The sequence below is a fragment of the Lynx canadensis genome, chromosome C1 (genome assembly GCF_007474595.2).
Source record: "Lynx canadensis isolate LIC74 chromosome C1, mLynCan4.pri.v2, whole genome shotgun sequence".
NCBI lineage: Eukaryota > Metazoa > Chordata > Mammalia > Carnivora > Felidae > Lynx > Lynx canadensis.
The window spans coordinates 15964855-15982308 of NC_044310.1; the positions used below are offsets into that span (position 1 = coordinate 15964855).

Sequence of the window (17454 nt, forward strand, 5' to 3'; positions counted from 1 at the left end):
CCTCCCTTGCTCGTTCTCTCTCTCTCTCTCTCTCTCTCTCTCTCAGAAATAAACATTAAAAAAAAAAGTTTGTGTTATTGCACCTGACTTTAAGATCCAAAAATTATTTTTTTGCCAAGTTGTGCCTTTCCTCTTGGAGTCAAGTTGAACACAATACTACTGGTGCCTGTTTACACTGTGAAGTGGATGCTGTTCCGGAGAACCCACCAGAGACTTTCTCACTGTGGAGCAGATAATGCCCTGTGAACAGAAGATCTCTGGAGAAAGCCCTGTAGTTTTACCTGCTGATGCTGTCTGTCTTGTTGGAGAAGAAATTTTGGATGTCGCCCGCACCCCCCGCCAAATTTACAAGTTTTGAATATTTCGAGGGAAAATCTTATTGTAATTTCTATTCTCTTCTAATTGAGAGAATACTCTTGGGGTGCCTGGATGGCTCACTGGGTTGAGTGGCTGACTCTTGATTTCGGTTCAGGTCATGATCTTGGGGCTGTGGGATCGAGCCCTGAGTCACACTGAGTGTGGAACCTGTTTAAGATTCGCTCTCTCCCAGTGCCTGGGTGGCTCAGTCGGTTAAGTGCCCGACTCTTCGTTTCGGTTCAGGTCATGATCTTATGGTTTATGAGTTCGAGCCCTGCATTGGGCTCCGTGCTGACAGCATGGAGCCTGCTTGGGATTCTCTCTCTCCCTCTCTCTTTCTCTGCCCCTGCCCCGCTCATTCTGTCTCTCTCTCTCTCTCTCTCAAAAATAAATAAATGAACTTAAAAAAAAAAAAGATTCTCTCTCTCTCTCTTTGTCCCTCTCCTTAAGATTCTGTTTCTCTCGGTCCCTCTCCTCTGCTTTGTGTCTCTCCCTCAAAAAAAAAAAAAATAATACTCATACATTATTATATACTCTTCAGTATAGTATAAAGTACAGTATAGTAAAAGTAAGGACTTAACATTCTTATCGGATCAGACATTTTGGAATGAAGTCATTTTCAGAAATGAAGCTGATACAACACACTTGTAGCACTGTTGAAAATACCTGTCAACCACACAGACTTGCAGTCTTTGACGTTGAGTCCTGCCTGCTAGCACTTTTCCCTGACAGTTGCTTCTTTTTTATCATTTGAGGACCCATAGAACCTTAGTTTGATACCCCCCTTCTCTCTCATGTACTTTGTGATTTCACATGTATTAGTTTTTTTCATTAAGTGGCAGAAAATGGAGGAATTTGAATAATTTGTTTTAATGAGCGTGTTAATAATGTATTTAATTGAAAGCTGGAGATATTAGGAGTTTTGCAGCCATTCTGTGTGAGAGAACTATGTAGAACTCAAGATGCTCTTATGTATTTGTCAAAAACCCAAAGATATTTTTGTTTTATGCAGCATCTGAAAAGTACAAAAGCTGTAGCAGTGCTGTTATCACTTACATTCTGCCTGGGCCTCCTTCTCTGATTTCTTTGACTGTCTTTTGGTAAAATATCTACGAATTTCACCAGTCTCAAAAATCAGCAAGAGAAAAGCAACAACAAGGCTCTTGGACACATACCATGGAGACCTTGTCCTTTAAATTTCTGCTATGATTTAATTCTAGGGGTAAATAAGTAGAATTTTTTGGGGGGGAAAATAAGGTTACCTACAGCTTTTCAAGGATAGAACAAAATATGTTTTGAAAAGTTAAGATTTTTATTAGCCTTAGTACTTTAACGTTTATTTATTTTTGAGACAGAGACAGAGCATGAACGGGGGAGGGGCAGAGAGAGAGGGAGACACAGAACCGGAAGCAGGCTCCAGGCTCTGAGCCATCAGCCCAGAGCCCGACGCGGGGCTCGAACTCACGGACCGCGAGATCATGACCTGAGCTGAAGTCGGACGCTTAACCGACTGAGCCACCCAGGCGCCCCAAGCCTTAGTACTTTAAAGCAGAAGAAATTAATAATACATAATTTCTCTCATTTTTACATGCTCGCCGTGGGGAGTCATGTTGCTTACCACTTTCTTTATGGTAGGATTCTGGCCTTCACTAATTTCTTCCTGTTAGAATAGACACCTAGAAGACGGAACCGTAAATGAACTAAAACAACCAATTTCTAGAGAAGATGTGCTAGCTAGCTGGCTTGGGAGTGAGGAGGAGAAGGTGGAAAAAAATCTTTAAAATTATTTCAGGAGGATTTTCAATAAGGAAAAATTTTGAGTAATAACATATTTAAGACCGCACATTCTTACTTCATCCCTACTCTAGTAATTAGTCTAAGAAACTAAGCTGTTTACATACAAAAACTGAAATTCACAACAAAATGGTTATATCTCACAAAGCTCGGTCAATCAAGTAAACAAAGTCTGGGACTTTATCTTACTTTCCTTACATGCTAATATGTTAGCCCAGTATTGTTTTATGGATGCTGGCAGAAGACAGGAGATTCCTGGGTCAGAGACAAAGCGTTTATATATAGTAAAGGCACAGCCAGCAGCAGATCAATGTCTGTGTTGCTTCCCTGTGCCCCAAGACTTCCATGTGGGGGATGCAAGGGGTTTGTGTCACATCTGAGGAGCATTGAGCCTAGGGAACCCGCTATTTAATAACAAGCAGGAGGTAAGCCTACTCTTTGTCTTAGAGGGAGACATTACTGTAATTCTTCAAGGTCTTTTGCTGCTAACATAACCCTACAGCATGGCCTGGGTGGGGCGGTCAGGACCTTGCATTTTGAGCATACCCAGTAAGATGTATAGGAGCACGAGAGACCCATGGGGGACTGTCTTTTCTAATACAAGGTTGTCTGCGTTTTAGTAGTTGAAAGATATTTTACAGAATTCTAATTCAAATTGGAATGGATACACTTATTGAGAACTGAGGCAAACTTCTGATCATATTAAGCTTCTTTGGGATTTTTATGAGGGCAAATAATTTTGAGCAGTAGCTGTATTACTTTGACTTTTTGAATGCCAAAGTTTTGTGAGATTATTTGCTGTTTACTGAGGACTCTGAAAACAAATTTTAAAGTTCGAAAAGAACTGTTTTTATGTGGTTTGTTCTTTATTTGCCTGAAGTCCAAAGAATATCAGGAAAAGAATATCAAGATACGTGGGTGTTAACAATCTGGCGTTGGGGTAAGTCCTTTGCTTTTAGGCCAGAATATCTGCAAAATGATGGGGTTAAGTTAGTTCATGAAAGGGTATTTCAATCCTAAATAAAATTATTTATTTTGCTTTTATGTAATATTGGGTGAACTCATATAATTGAGCTCTCTTAAGTTTCATTTAGAGCTTAACATTTATTTCAAGGTTTATTTTTTTTATTTATTAAAAAAAATTTTTTTATGTTTATTCATTTTTGAAAGACAGAGAGAGATAGAGCACAAGCAGGGGTGGGGCAGAGAGAGAGGGGACACAGAATCGGAAGCAGGCTCCAGGCTCTGAGCTGTCAGCACAGAGCCTGATGCAGGGCTCGAACTCACGAACCGTGAGATCATGACCTGAGCCGACGTCGGAAGCTCAACTGACTGAGCCACCCAGGCGCCCCTATTTCAAGGTTTAAAAACAGTGTATTTGTTTTGGGCGAGAAAGGTAATTATGATGGAGGTGTAATAGGATTTTGAGTAGGACTTTCTAAACAATACTGTATTTTTAATTCAACATATACGGTCAGTTATATCCTTTTTGGTCTGACTCAAAACCAAAGTGATACGTTAGAACACCTTTATACATGTGAATGCATGGGATAGGATACATCTGTGTAGTTTTGAGTCCCTTGGATTACTTAATCACGTGGGCAGATGTTTTAAAAATTATGCTTTGCATATGCTACTATAACTGATGTGGCCCTCAATTACATTAGCATAAACTCTTGTGTGATTGGAAGGCGTCATTATGAAAGATAAGACACTCCTGTCATCTAGGAAATTCCAGGGGTTTTAGGAGCTGTATACCAGGAACCCAGGAGAAAGACCAAATACTTATTTTTACCACAGTGAAATTACCGAAAATTTTACCTGACTTATTTTATTTTTGTTTTTTTTACTTGCTTTTCATTCACTTTGTTTACTGTTAATATTTGACATAGTTTTCTAATCTGATTGAGAATACTCATTTTTGCAAAACTTACTCTTCAAATCTTTTCATGCAACTATTTTGTGCTTTGTGCCTAGAATGAACCACAGGGCATGGGGCTTCTCTAGCTAGGAGCCTTCCCCCATACAGATCTTTTCCCTGGGATTGGATTGTCTGATGGAGTTCAGTTGGGCAACCAGCCAATGATGATACTACAGAGAGGGTTCTATAACTTCTTTAAATTTAGAGCTCAAGGACTCCAGAAAACTTAAAGGGGTTATAGTCCTGAGATTCCCAAGAGGGAATTGGACCTCCAAAGCATCTGGGTTTTAGTGTCACTGTCAGATAGAGCAGTGGGTACTGGGAAGGAATGTAGAAGATATACCTTATTTCACAATTTATTTTTCTTAGGATTGGCAGAATACCTTAAAAAAATATTTTTTGGGGTGCCTGGGTGGCTCAGTTGGTTTAGCGTCCGACGTCAGCTCAGGTCATGATCTCATACTCCTTGAGTTCGAGTCCCGCGTCGGGCTCTGTGCTGACAGCTCAGAGCCTGGAGCCTGCTTCCGATTCTGTATCTCCCTCGCTCTCTGCCCCTCCCCTGCTCATGCTCTGTCTGTCTCTGTCTCAAAAATAAATAAAAACATTAAAAAAATTTTTGTTTTAATATTTTCAATTTTGAGAGACAGAGCATGAGCAGGGGAGGGGCAAAGTGAGAGAGACAGAATCCGAAGCAGGCTCCAGGCTCTGAGCTGTCAGCACAGAGCTGGACATGCGGGGGCTTGAACCCATGAACCGTGAGATCGTGACCTGAGCTGACGTTGGATGCTTAACTGACTGAGCCACCCAGTTACCCCTGGCAGAATCACTTTTTATGCCTAGCCCCAGTTTTAAGTGCTGATATGATTGAACTTCAGTATTAAAGAGGTAGAGTGTTTAAGATGTAGAATAACTTTTCTGGCCACTCTGGATAGCAAAACAGTAATTGGTACCGCATAGCCTCTTTGCTGTTATAGTGAGTTGATACTTTTAAAAAGGAAGCTAACATAGGATACACAGACGTTGTCTGACCTAGTTATTTCTACGTTGTTGAAGCTGGCGTTGTATGTACTGCAAAGCCCAAGTCTTTTCCCTGGTTGCTTGCTCCTTCCCCATCTCTGGGTCATCTGCTGACATTCTATTTTATAATTATTATTATACTAAACTTTTTTAAAATGTTTATTCATTTTCGAGAGAGAGAGGGGGAGGGAAGAGAGGGAGAACGTGAGCGGGATTGGGGCAGAGAGAGGGAGACATAGAATCCGAAGCAGGCTTCAGCCTCCTAGCTGTCAGGACAGAGCCCGACGTGCGGGGCTTGAACCCACAAACCGTGAGATCATGATCTGAGCCGAAGTTGGACACTTAACCGACTGAGTCACCTAGGCGCCACCCTGACATTTTCATAAATGAAATTATTAGTAATACATGTCAAATGCTTTGTAGTATAGTCTTAATTAAATTGCAACTTTACTCATTAAAGTGACCACTTTTGCAGTACAGCTCTAAATTTGACTGCATTTGTAGTAAGAACAATGAGTACTGTAATTACTTTGGAAATAAAAATAAATTATATGCTCCTAAGCAGGTTGGAATTGTTGCTCTTTTAAAATTTATATTGATTTAAAGGTGCCTTTAATCATTCAAGAGTAATAGTTAACATTTAGTAAACATTTACTGTGTGCCAGGCACTGTTCTAAATTCTTTACATGTATTATCTTATTCAGTCAATGTACCCTGTGAAGAAGGTCTTATTACTGTTTTCATTTTTAGGTAAGGGAAAATAGCCACAGAGAAGTTAAATAACCTGCCTATGGTCACATAGCTGGAGTGGTAGAGCCAGGGTGACTCTTGATCCAGTGCTTTCAACAGGGGACCCATAACCAGTTTCCAACAGATTGCTGAGCTTAGGTCAGAAAGCTTGAGAAATGGAAGATTTATGGGTATATAGAAAGGGGAAGAGCAAAATCTTACTGATTCTCTCTTCTCCCCAGTAAAATTCAGTAGTTGTCTGTAGGGTAAAGAAATAGGAAGTGAACTGAATTCCTGTTTCTTGGTTCCTCCTCTCCCTTCCTCTTCCCAGTGTTGGCAACTGTCAGAGGTATATTCTTGCCACTGCATTTGCAGTGATCGTGTTTGTTTTTAAAACACTGTCATTTCTCAGGAGAGGGACTTGGAGCAGGGACTTGGCAGTCATACTGTTTGGGTTTAAATTCCAGTTCTGCCATTTACTGGCTGAGAAATCTTGGCCTACTTCACTTTACTGAGACTCACTTTTCTTACCTGCAAAATGGGGATAATGTAGTACATACCTCATAGGGTTGTTGGGAGGATGAAATGTACAAAAATGTGTAATGTGTTTAGAACAGTGTATAGCACATAGTAAGTGCTATATATATAAGTGTTTGCTCCTGTCATTATTATTTGAGAAGACTTTTTAGATGGAAGCAGTAATTGAAGCACCTCTGAGCTGTCTTGGTTCATGATCTTTCAATATCTAATGTGAGTTTTTTTATTACTAAATATGTAAAATGCCTGTTTGATACAGTTAATTCATGTTGGTAATTTTTATTCTATTTAAACATTTTTTTAAAACATTTATTTATTTATTTATTTATTTATTTATTTATTTATTTATTTAATGTTTGTGTTTTGAGAGACAGAGACAGAGCATGAGCGGGGGAGGGGCAGAGATTGAGAGAGACACAGAATCCGAAACAGGCTCCAGGCTCTGAGCTATCAGCACAGAGCCCAGCGTGGGGCTCGAACTCCCAAACCACGAGATCATGACCAGAGCCGAAGTCGAATACTTAATCGACTGAGCCACCCAGGTGCCCCTAAAACGTTTATTTTTGAGACAGAGAGAGAGCGAGGGATGGGAGGAAAGAGAGGGAGACACATAATCTGAAGCAGGCTCCAGGCTCTGACCCGTCAGCACAGATCCCGATGCGGGGCTCGAACTCACAAACCATGAGATCATGATCTGACCTAAGCTGATGTCAGATGCTTAAGCGACTGAGCCACCCAGGCGTCCCTGTCCTACTTTAAGAAATTCACTTCTAGGTGACCTAAAATGCCAGTGATGTTTATCTTAGCTTAGATTCTTGTGTTACTGGTATTCCTCATCTTGCTATCATATAAGATAGTAGTTCTCAAACTTCATTGTACATTGGAATTACATAGGGAGTATTGAGTTCTGAGTTATTAGATGTGGAGTGAGGGTCCGAGAATCTGAATTGTTAATCCATTCCAGGTAATTCTGGTGGTCTGCTAATTTTGGAATTGCTAGTTTAGAGACTAAATTCAAACATGTACACAGTGATGGTTTGTAAACTAAAAAAAAAAAAAAAAAAAAAAAAAAAAAATTCGGCAATTCACAATAGTGATCAGGTCTGTTCTTATACCTAACTAATTTTGTTAATACCTGTTAAAGAACTTGATTTTTAGGAACCACTCTGTAAAATATAGAAATAAGATACAGGAAATACAGAAAAATAATACAGAAGTCTTCAGGTGAATAAGAAACATTTGGGTGGATTTCTCATTTAATTTTTGTGTGTGTGTCATTAGCTAAGTAGCAAGTATATTCAGTTCATTTTAACCTGTTTTTTGGTGTACCTGCTGTGTGCAAAGTGTGAAGAGTTTTCATTAGGTAATTGCTAAAGAGAGAAGAAAGTACAGTGTAAGTTTTGACCCACTGGATGAAAATAGGTGTGAAGTAGGATTGATTTAACCAGCACACTTGGTAGATGAACTCATGTATATTGAGTATGTGCTGTGAGGTCCTTTTATGTTCTTTAATCTGCATAACAACTGTGCAAGGTGTTGACATAATGAGTTCTGTTTTACAAATGAGAACATTGAGTCAAAAGAGATTAAGAACCTTGCCCAGGTCACTAGTAAGTGCAGAGCAGAGATTAAAACCCAGGGTTTTCGTGACTTTAAAGTTAAGAATATTATTATTATTTATGTGTTTATGTATTATATAGTTTATAAAAATAGTTTATAGTATATATATATATATATATAGTGTATAGTTTATAGTTATTTATAGTTTATGTATTTTGGATATTCCTTCTAGCTTTTTAGGCAGGACACACAAAGAAGGTCCCAGTTGGCTTGCCTGTTTCTCCTGGTGGGACAGGAAAAGATACACACTTCTAAAAGTTCTCAAAGTAGTACTGTTTGTTTAATGATTGAGCCAAACTCTGTGCAGAGCACATCTCTGTTATATGGATCCATTACCTTCCATTGGAAAATCTTAAAGATCACCCTCAGAAAATTTGTCATTTAGGGGCACCTGGGTGACTTAGTTGGTTAAGCATCCATCCAACTCTTGGTTTCAGCTCAGGTCATGCATGATCTCATGGTTCCTTGAGTTCAAGCCTCCATGTTGGCAGTGTGGACCCTGCTTGGCATTCTCTCTTTCTCCTCTCTCTTCCCCTCCCTCTCCCGTGTGCGCTGTCTCTCTCAAAGTAAACTTCAAAAAAAAAAATTATTAGTTTTCATGAATTTGTGCTTAATGCAGAGAGATTTATGAGCCTGTTTGAAATATTGCTACCTTTGTTCCTATACTTACATTGTAGATTTCTTGTACTACAAATTGTGTTGTATTCATATGTTTTACTTTACAGTTGAAAGTTTTCTGGTGGCCATCATGAACTCATTTTTAACATTTTCTTATTCTTGCTGGTATCAGAGAAAGGTGCTGCATTTAATAGGTTGCCATAGAAAGAACCAATCTATTGTGTAATCTATTTGTGATGGGCTGCTGTGAAAATAGTTAATATAGTACAAAAAAGCAATTCAGTGCAGATCAGATTTAAATTCTTTTTAAATACAGTTACTAATGAAAGCTCTTCTTTCCTTTGGAATGTTTTAGACCAGCTGCGACCTTCTCCGTCGCAGCTTGTGATAGTTGTGATTTAGCTCATGTGGCAGTCATATTCATGGCTCTAATCATGGGAACTTCTTGTTCTCACTTTCTTCTTTCTTATTCCCTGGGAAATTTATGTATGTATATATGTAAGAATGTATATTTTTGAGAGAGGGGGTGTGTGTGCAAGTTGGGGAGGGGCAGAGAGAGAGAGAGAAGGGAGATCAGGGTCCAAAGCGGGCTCTGCGTGGACACCAGCGACCCCGATGGTGGGGCTCAGACTCATGAACCGAGATAATGATGCTCAGCTGAGTGCCCCTCCCTAGGGAATCTTTTTTTTTTTTTTTTTTTTCAACGTTTATTTATTTTTGGGACAGAGAGAGACAGAGCATGAACGGGCGAGGGGCAGAGAGAGGGAGACACAGAATCGGAAACAGGCTCCAGGCTCCGAGCCATCAGCCCAGAGCCCGACGCGGGGCTCGAACTCACGGACCGCGAGATCGTGACCTGGCTGAAGTCGGACGCTTAACCGACTGCGCCACCCAGGTGCCCCTCCCTAGGGAATCTTAATGAAAACTTCAAGAAACTTCCACTAGAAGTTTCAAGCTTATAAATGGCCTGTTGATTTTGTATTTGCTTGTTAGTATGGGTTTTAAGTCTTAAAAGAGAATGCCAGCTATTGAATGAAGATGAGGAGCTTCATATTTAGGGATGACAATTCATTTGATTTCAACCACAATTAAAATTAAAATTTACTAAGAAAACCGCAGTTTTCTTAGATGTTTTTGAGACAAAGTCTCAAAAGTGGTCAGCTTTACTGTAAAGTTACTTGATAAATCTAGATATTACTAAATTAGTGATTCTGAGACATTTTGTCCCACATTTAACGCCTCTAAATTTAGGATGTACTTAAAAATCATTGGCTTCTTAGAGTCTGTGAAATATAGTAATTAGGATATCGGTTCTGCTGCTGTCACAGAGAAATTCAAAATACTAGGGACTTAATGAAAGAGAAGTTTCTTCCTTTCTTGTGTAAAAGTCCTGGAGGCAATCCAGGGCTGACCCTTCCTATTTTGTTACTCATCCTTAACATCTCAGTTGTGTCTTGTGGTTCGTCGTGGCTGCTTCAGCCCTCATTATCATGTCTGCATTCTAGCGTGCAGGCTGCAACAGGGAAGACTGCCCCTTGGTATTAGGGCTAGTCTCAAAAGTTGCATTCATCAATCATTTCCACTCCCATTAATCACAGTGGTCACTTCGAGCTGCAAAGGAATTGAGGAAGTGTAGTCTTTTTACTGGAGACCATGTGCTTAATTAAAAATTCTATTACTAAAGAAGAAAGGAAGAATTGGCAGACCACTAGAAGTCTCTGCCACAGTGGTCAAATATTACTTTCTGCCAGTGTTTATGATTAAACTCTACATTAAAAAAAAAAAAAAATCTCCTGAGGGCACCTGGGTGGCCTAGTGGTTGAGCATCTGATTTCTGCTCAGGTCTTGGGATCCAGCCCCACGTTGAGCATGGAGCCTGCTTGGGAGTCTCTCTCCCTGTCTTTTCTGTCCTTCCCCCTGCTTGTGCATGCATGCAAATACACACACACACACACACACACACACTCTCTCTCTCTCTCTCTCTCTCTCTCTCTCTCTCTCTCTCTCTCTAAAAAAAAAGATCACCCAGTAATAATGGTCAAGAGAAATAGAAGGTATTTGAGAACTGAACTTGAAATATATTTGTAGGCACCTGGAAAATAGTCTGTAGAGTGAACAGAACTCTCTGCTTACCTTTCCTTCACTGTCAATTGAAAAGAAATTCTATAGAAGACCTTATTTTTTTAGCAGAACATTATTCTTTTTTTCAGAGGTGGATTCAGGAACCATAAGATGATAGCTGTTTCTATTTCCTCTGCTTTATGTAAAAGACATTCTTTAGGAGTAATTCTCTGTAATTAGTACTCCCATGTGCTTGATTATTTTGATAAATCTTGATTTAGTTTAGGGATTAAGATCTTTAACTAGTAATGCTGTACTAGTATGACTGCTTTAGTGCATTATAGGGAAAAGAGAAGGAACAAGATAAAAGGAGGTTAAATAAAGATAAATATAATCAGGAAGATTTTGATGAGGAATGGGAGAGTGTATATTTCCTGTAAGTTACTCCTTGTATACAGAGATGTTAACAGGCATTTGTAACTCATGATCAAGAGTTGTGATGCTTACTGCATAGGCATGGCATCCAACCCAGAGTTAGATGGTTCTGACATTTTTGTGTTTAGTAAGGTGGCACCTCTAGCCAACAAGAAATTGCATCCCCTTCAGGATTATAATTGAAATAGGACTTTGTCTTAAAATGTAGGTATACAGGGCATGAAGTTTCTTTTTTATTCTCCCAGAAAGACTTAGAAGTTTTCATTGACTCTAAGATGTCATTTATCCTAATTTCTTAGATGTCAAAATGTGGGGAAAAAAATGACTGGCAGTGATTTTAAGAAACTTTCAGTAAAGACATGTTCTGATTTTAGAGATGTTTAAATGTGAAAACAAGCATCTTGGAATTGATGAAATATAAATCTTTGGTACTTTTGTAATCGATAGCTTCTTAGAAAGGACTACAGTAAGAGAAGCTAAAGTAATTATATCTGTTTATAAGTCAGTATTCTGTAGAGTGATCGACTCTTCATTATAAAAGTGTAGGTTTTGGCCTCTTCATGCCATGAATATTGAATTAGTAACTAGGCCACCTGGTGTTAAAATACGTGCTGAGACCGGGGATCATCCTGATCTTTGTTCAGTTCCTCGTTCTACTCTTCTTTTACAAGGGGTTGGTGGTGATACTCTGTAGCTTGTTGGTTACAGCTCTAAGGTTGGATAAACGGACCATTCTTTAAAGCAGTGATTTCCTATTGCAGTCTGGCACATACCATGTTTATGCACACACATGTACGTGCATTTGTGTGCACATACAACTGAAGGAAAAATTTCACACAGTCACACTTGTTGGCACACTCTACGTGGGACTCATTCTGAAATAGCCTCTTCTCTTTCATTATAGAAATAAATATGCTACTCTTTACACTACTTTGGATTTAAAAAAAACCCCACTTATATGGAAAACAAAGGGATCAGAGACTTAGAAATTTGACTCTTACTTATTACTGTGATTTTGAGCTAGTCACTGTTTCTCTTTTTAGGCTCTTTCGGCCATAGCAGTTGGGGTGCTGGTTCTGTTCTTGTTCCGAATGAGCAAACCTGTTGCTAGTTGAAGAAAAAAAAAATACACAACTACAAATGAAACAAATATTTTTCTTCTTTTTTGTAGGTCATCATTGAATTTGAAATATTTAAAGTGGATACGAAACTGTTTCAGCAATGCAGACAATTAAGTGTGTTGTTGTGGGCGATGGTGCCGTTGGTAAAACCTGTCTCCTGATATCCTACACAACAAATAAATTTCCATCGGAGTATGTACCGACTGTAAGTATAAAGGCTTCCATCATCTGTTGGTGAAATACGTTCTCTTTTGATATCTTTTGAAAACTGTGTGTGTACTCAAGATTTCTCTGTTGTCTGCCTTTGTGTCCTGTTTTTAAAGATCTTCTGATGGGTATGTTATATACACTTTAAAATTAATAGGTGAAAAAATCAGTGAAAATGCTGAAAAGGTGACACAGGGGTGTGCAAGAAGTTCTGGGAGGCAAAACTCCAATAGACAAGATTCTAAAGAGCAGTGGTCTCAGTTTGGGGAAGTATGCTCTGTATCTTGGAATGAAGTGACTTTCTTTTTGATAACTTGGCCAATGAGTAGTCAGTGCTTGGAGGTCTTCTGGGATGCTTTTTGGGGTCTTGTAACTTCAGAGAAAGTAGTATGTGTCTCCACTTACTCTCCTTAGAGGACAGAAGAGAATCTCACGGAGCTGTTGGCTTAGCAATAATGGAGCTGCAAACTGGTATTTAAGGGCAGAGAACTGTTTTGGTTATGAGGACATTAACAGAAGTCTTTGGGGTCCTCTCCCACAAATGTTTTTTATCAGCTCCTTAGAAGAGTAGAGGGAAAATGGGAATAATAAAGATCATGACGTGAGAGAGAAGAGTTAGAGTAATACTTGTGAAAGAATGTGTTTGGGGATCCAGTGTTTGTCCCAGGTTGGGTGACCCAACCCAGTGGTATAATTATGTTAAACACAGATTTTCCTTCAGTGGTGGGGGTGAGCGAGGGTTGGCCTGGCTTGGCAGTGACCACCTCTGTTAAGTGAGCTATTTTAGGGGTTATAAAGAACCTATGCATGATTAATACGGGATTTGTTTGGAAGTAAAAGGGACGAAAATGTCTGAATACTTCAGGTTAATCTTGAGAGACATGAGCATTGTTAAGAGGGTGAATGAATACAGGTTAAAGTTTTGGTAATTATGTTTAATAGAATTGACAATCTGTAATGTCCCGAGGTAGACACAATGATTGAGGTAGGTCAAGGCTGTAGGAAGAAATGTTAGGTTTCTTGGAATGGGAGAATTTGAAGGTATAATTAAATACAAAAATCATACTTTGGGGTTGGCCCATTTGGGGACATGGTAAGTAAAAAATTCTGAGATTGAGGGAGACTTTTAGGGGACTTTCAGAGATACATACATCTTGTTTCAGAATGAGGGCAGCTATCAGAATTTTGGTGTTTCAGTGTCCATTAAAGTTATTTTCTTGTAAACACAATTTCTGAGTCTGTTATGACTTTGGTCATGAAGTGTTCTATTTAAGAGGGGCTTTCATATATATGTGTTTCTGGATCTCTGGAAGAGAGTTTGGTATGACTTAAGAAAAATAACTTGTGTTGTTGGAGAGCTTAACCACATTCATTATATTTCCTAGTTCTTGTTATCAAGAACCAACTTTCCTTTAACTGCCACCTCCCCTATGCCCTTGCTTCCACTCCTTTTTACATTTCAACAATCCATTCAAACATGAACTGGAAAGTTAAGAGTTAGAAAAGAAGGGGTGATCTGAAAATGTAACATCCTTCTAGTTGGAAAGATTGATTTTTATTTGTCAATTCAGAGGAATCCATGAATTAGTGTTGGGTCTTTTCCCATTTATCACTATTACCTCCCATTTTCACAGATAATTTAGTACAACCAATATTAGTATATACGGAGTTTGTCATGGGTTGTACAGTCTGTTTGCAAATAAAAACATCTAGTCACAGAAGATCTCTTAGGTCATGTGGTTTGTACCCAGTAACATAAGTTTTATTCATGAAGTCTCAACAAATAATCTGCTAGCCCTTTCTTGGACATTTTCCTTGACCTTGAGGGAACCTTTATTTCTCTCTAATGGGCTTATTTACAACAACGTGCTTCTTGTCTTAAACCCTGAGAGGAAAAAAGATTATCATGGATCTAGGATATTTAAATTCTAGATCAAAATGAAATAGTCTATAAGAATTAATTTCTTAGAAATCAGAGTAAACATTAAGGTAAACTATAAACTTACTGTCTCAAAAATTGCAAATTGAACAGGATCGTTTTGTATAGCTAGAGGACTCTGTTTTTATGACACCTGTAGCCTTCCTGTGACTTTTAATCCAGGCTACTGGGGTAGAGTAGACATCCCAGAGTACATCCCGTCACTTTTTCCAAGAACCATTTAGTTCATGCAAGGGTTTGGTTGGCAAGATTGGTTACCTAAGAATCATATAGACTAAGAGAAGGGGAAGTCTCAGGAAGGAAATACTGCCTTTACTTAAGAGTTGTCCTGTCCCGTTTTGACCATCCTCTTGCATACTAACAATGTTGTATTTTTGTGTTTTTAGGTTTTTGACAACTATGCAGTCACAGTTATGATTGGTGGAGAGCCATATACTCTTGGACTTTTTGATACTGCAGGTGAAAACTTAATGTCTTTTATGTTTTGGTCTGTAACTATTAACGGTTGCTGGTTGTCTATCTTTTTTGGTGGACATTTTTGGAAACTAGCTTATTAGCAAACCACTTGCCTTTTGTTAATAGTTAGCAGGATTGAATATTGTGATGGTTGATGCTTGATTCAAGGGACAGTCCCAGACCTGGAATGGCAAATAGGAGTTTGGAGTTCCCTGGGTGGATGGTGTGGAGAGAGAGAGTAGGGCAAGAGCAGGGTACATTAGGCAAGCTGTATTATCAGCCTCTGAAATTTGAAGGCATATTTAGGATTTTTGTCTGTATAATATGCAGATAAGATAGCTTCTTATAGAGATAGCTTGTTATTGTTTACTGTATCTGAAAATACTTTGAAGTTGAGCCAATATGTAGCTCACGATATTGATGTGGTTAGCTTTTTAAATTAAAGGAATAAATTGCTTTCTTTCTTTAGTATACCCAATTCCTCAGTGTTATTCTTTTTTAAATTATTTTTAATTTTTTTTTTAATTTTTTTTTTTTTCAGCGTTTATTTATTTTTGGGACAGAGAGAGACAGAGCATGAACGGGGGAGGGGCAGAGAGAGAGGGAGACACAGAATCGGAAACAGGCTCCAGGCTCTGAGCCATCAGCCCAGAGCCCGACGCGGGGCTCGAACTCACGGACCGCGAGATCGTGACCTGGCTGAAGTCGGACGCTTAACTGACTGCGCCACCCAGGCGCCCCATTTTAATTTTTATTTTAAAATATTTTGCATGTATTTTTTAATGTTAATTTTTTTTTTTTTTTTTTTTTTTACGTTTATGTGTTTATTTGGGAGAGCACAAGCAGGCCAGGGGCAGAGAGAGAGGGAGAGAGAAAGAATCCCAAGCAGGCTCCACGCTCAGCTTGGAGCCTCATGTAGGGCTCAATCTCACAAACTGTGAGATCATGACCTGAGCCAAATCAAGAATCAGATGCTTAACCAACTGAGCCACACAGGAGCTCCTGTTTCCTCTTTGTTTCAACAGTAGCTGCACATCTTAATTTCTGACTTCTGTCTCTGTAGTCTCTGTTGTTATCAGCTTAGTTAGCCAAAGAGAAATTTCAGAAAGGTAACCTTCTTATATTTAGGAATTCTGAGTGCTTTGCTTTTTTTTTTTTAAGTTTTAATTATTTATTTTTGAGAGAAAGAGCATGTGCGCGAGCGGGGGAGGGGCAGACAGGGAAGGGGACAGAGGATCCGAAGCGGGCTCTGTGCGGGCAGCAGAGAGCCCAATGTGAGGCTCGAACCCAGGAACTGTGAGATCATGTCCTGAGCCTAAGGCAGACACTTAACAGACTGAGCCACCCAGGCGCCCCTCGGTTGCTTCGCTTTTTGAGTTACGCTCTCCCTGCCTGCCCGCTGACCTACTGCTCTAAGGAGTGTCTTGTACTGCTCACTTTGAGGGACTGTCTAGATTTAGTTGGGAGGGTGAAATGGAGACACCGTAGTAAGCAGTTCAGTTTCGAGATCAGTGGCTTTCTGTGGTGTTTTAGACCTTTAAAATGTTTACAAATTAAAAATTGTATGAGTAATGGTATACTGGAGGAAACTTGGAAATAATAGAAAAAATAAAATAATGACCCATATCTCATGATAGGTGAGGAAATTTTCTGTTTATATTGCCGTTGGTGGCAATATGCATGCAGAAAAAAGATAATTTTTGGCTCCTTGGGGTTGAAAATTAGTTTAAAATTTTATTTTCAAATTTCAGATCAGTATTTTTTTGTTTTTACCTTTAGTGAAGTATAATACAATAGAATTCAGTCACTTTAAGTGTTGATTAATTTTGCTGACTGTATAGTTATGTAACCTCCACCATAATCAAGGTCCATCACCTACAAAATTTCCTTATGCTCTGTAACAGTCAGTCCCCTCTTGATCTGGCCCCAGGCAGCCACAGATCTGCTTTCTGTCACTCGGGTAATATGTAGTCTTTTGTGTTTGACTTCTTTGCTTAGCATAATGTTTTGAGGTTCATCTATCTGTATCAATTTTTTTTTTAATTGGCTGAGTAGTATCCATATTGTGAATATAGCACAATTTGGTTATCAATTTACAAGTTGATGGATGTTTGGGTTCCAGTTTTAAGCTATCTTTTAATCAGTTTAATTTGCCTGACCTGACAAGTGAAACATTCCCAAGTTTTTACATACATACTTCAATAAACCTGATAACTTGTGATTTCCTGTATTTATGTTTTAGCTTATCACAGCTCACTTGCCCTCCCTCCCTCCCTCCCTCCCTCCTTCCCTCCCTCCCTCCTTCCTTCCTCCCTCCCTCCCTTCCTTCCTCTCTCTCTCTTTCTCTCTCTCTCTCTCTCTTTCTCTCAGGGAGCATGCACATGCCTGTGGGGGAGGGACAGGGGGACAGGGAAAGAGAATCTTTAAGCCATGTGAGGCTTGATCTCATGATTGTGAGATCATGACCTGAGCTGAAATCAAGAGTCAGACGCTTAACAGACTGAGCCACTCAGGCATCCCATAAACAGCATTATTTATAACCTTATAAACAACATTTTTCAACCAAAAAATCCCAAGGTTAAGACCAGTTATAGACCAATTATACACTTTAAACAGGAATCAGAGAACAAATCTATCATGTT

General features: G+C 39.2%; 1 protein-coding gene across 1 annotated transcript in view; it reads left to right on the top strand.

Moving 5' to 3' along the window:
* The window catches only part of CDC42 (cell division cycle 42), a 52694-nt gene that overhangs the window by 18920 nt on the left and 16320 nt on the right, over positions 1-17454 (top strand). The window contains exons 2-3 of the mRNA XM_030327377.1: positions 12261-12415; positions 14743-14815. Of these exons, the coding sequence (XP_030183237.1) occupies positions 12311-12415; positions 14743-14815 (178 nt within the window). The 5' untranslated portion in view covers positions 12261-12310. The remainder of the gene's footprint in view (positions 1-12260; positions 12416-14742; positions 14816-17454) is intronic.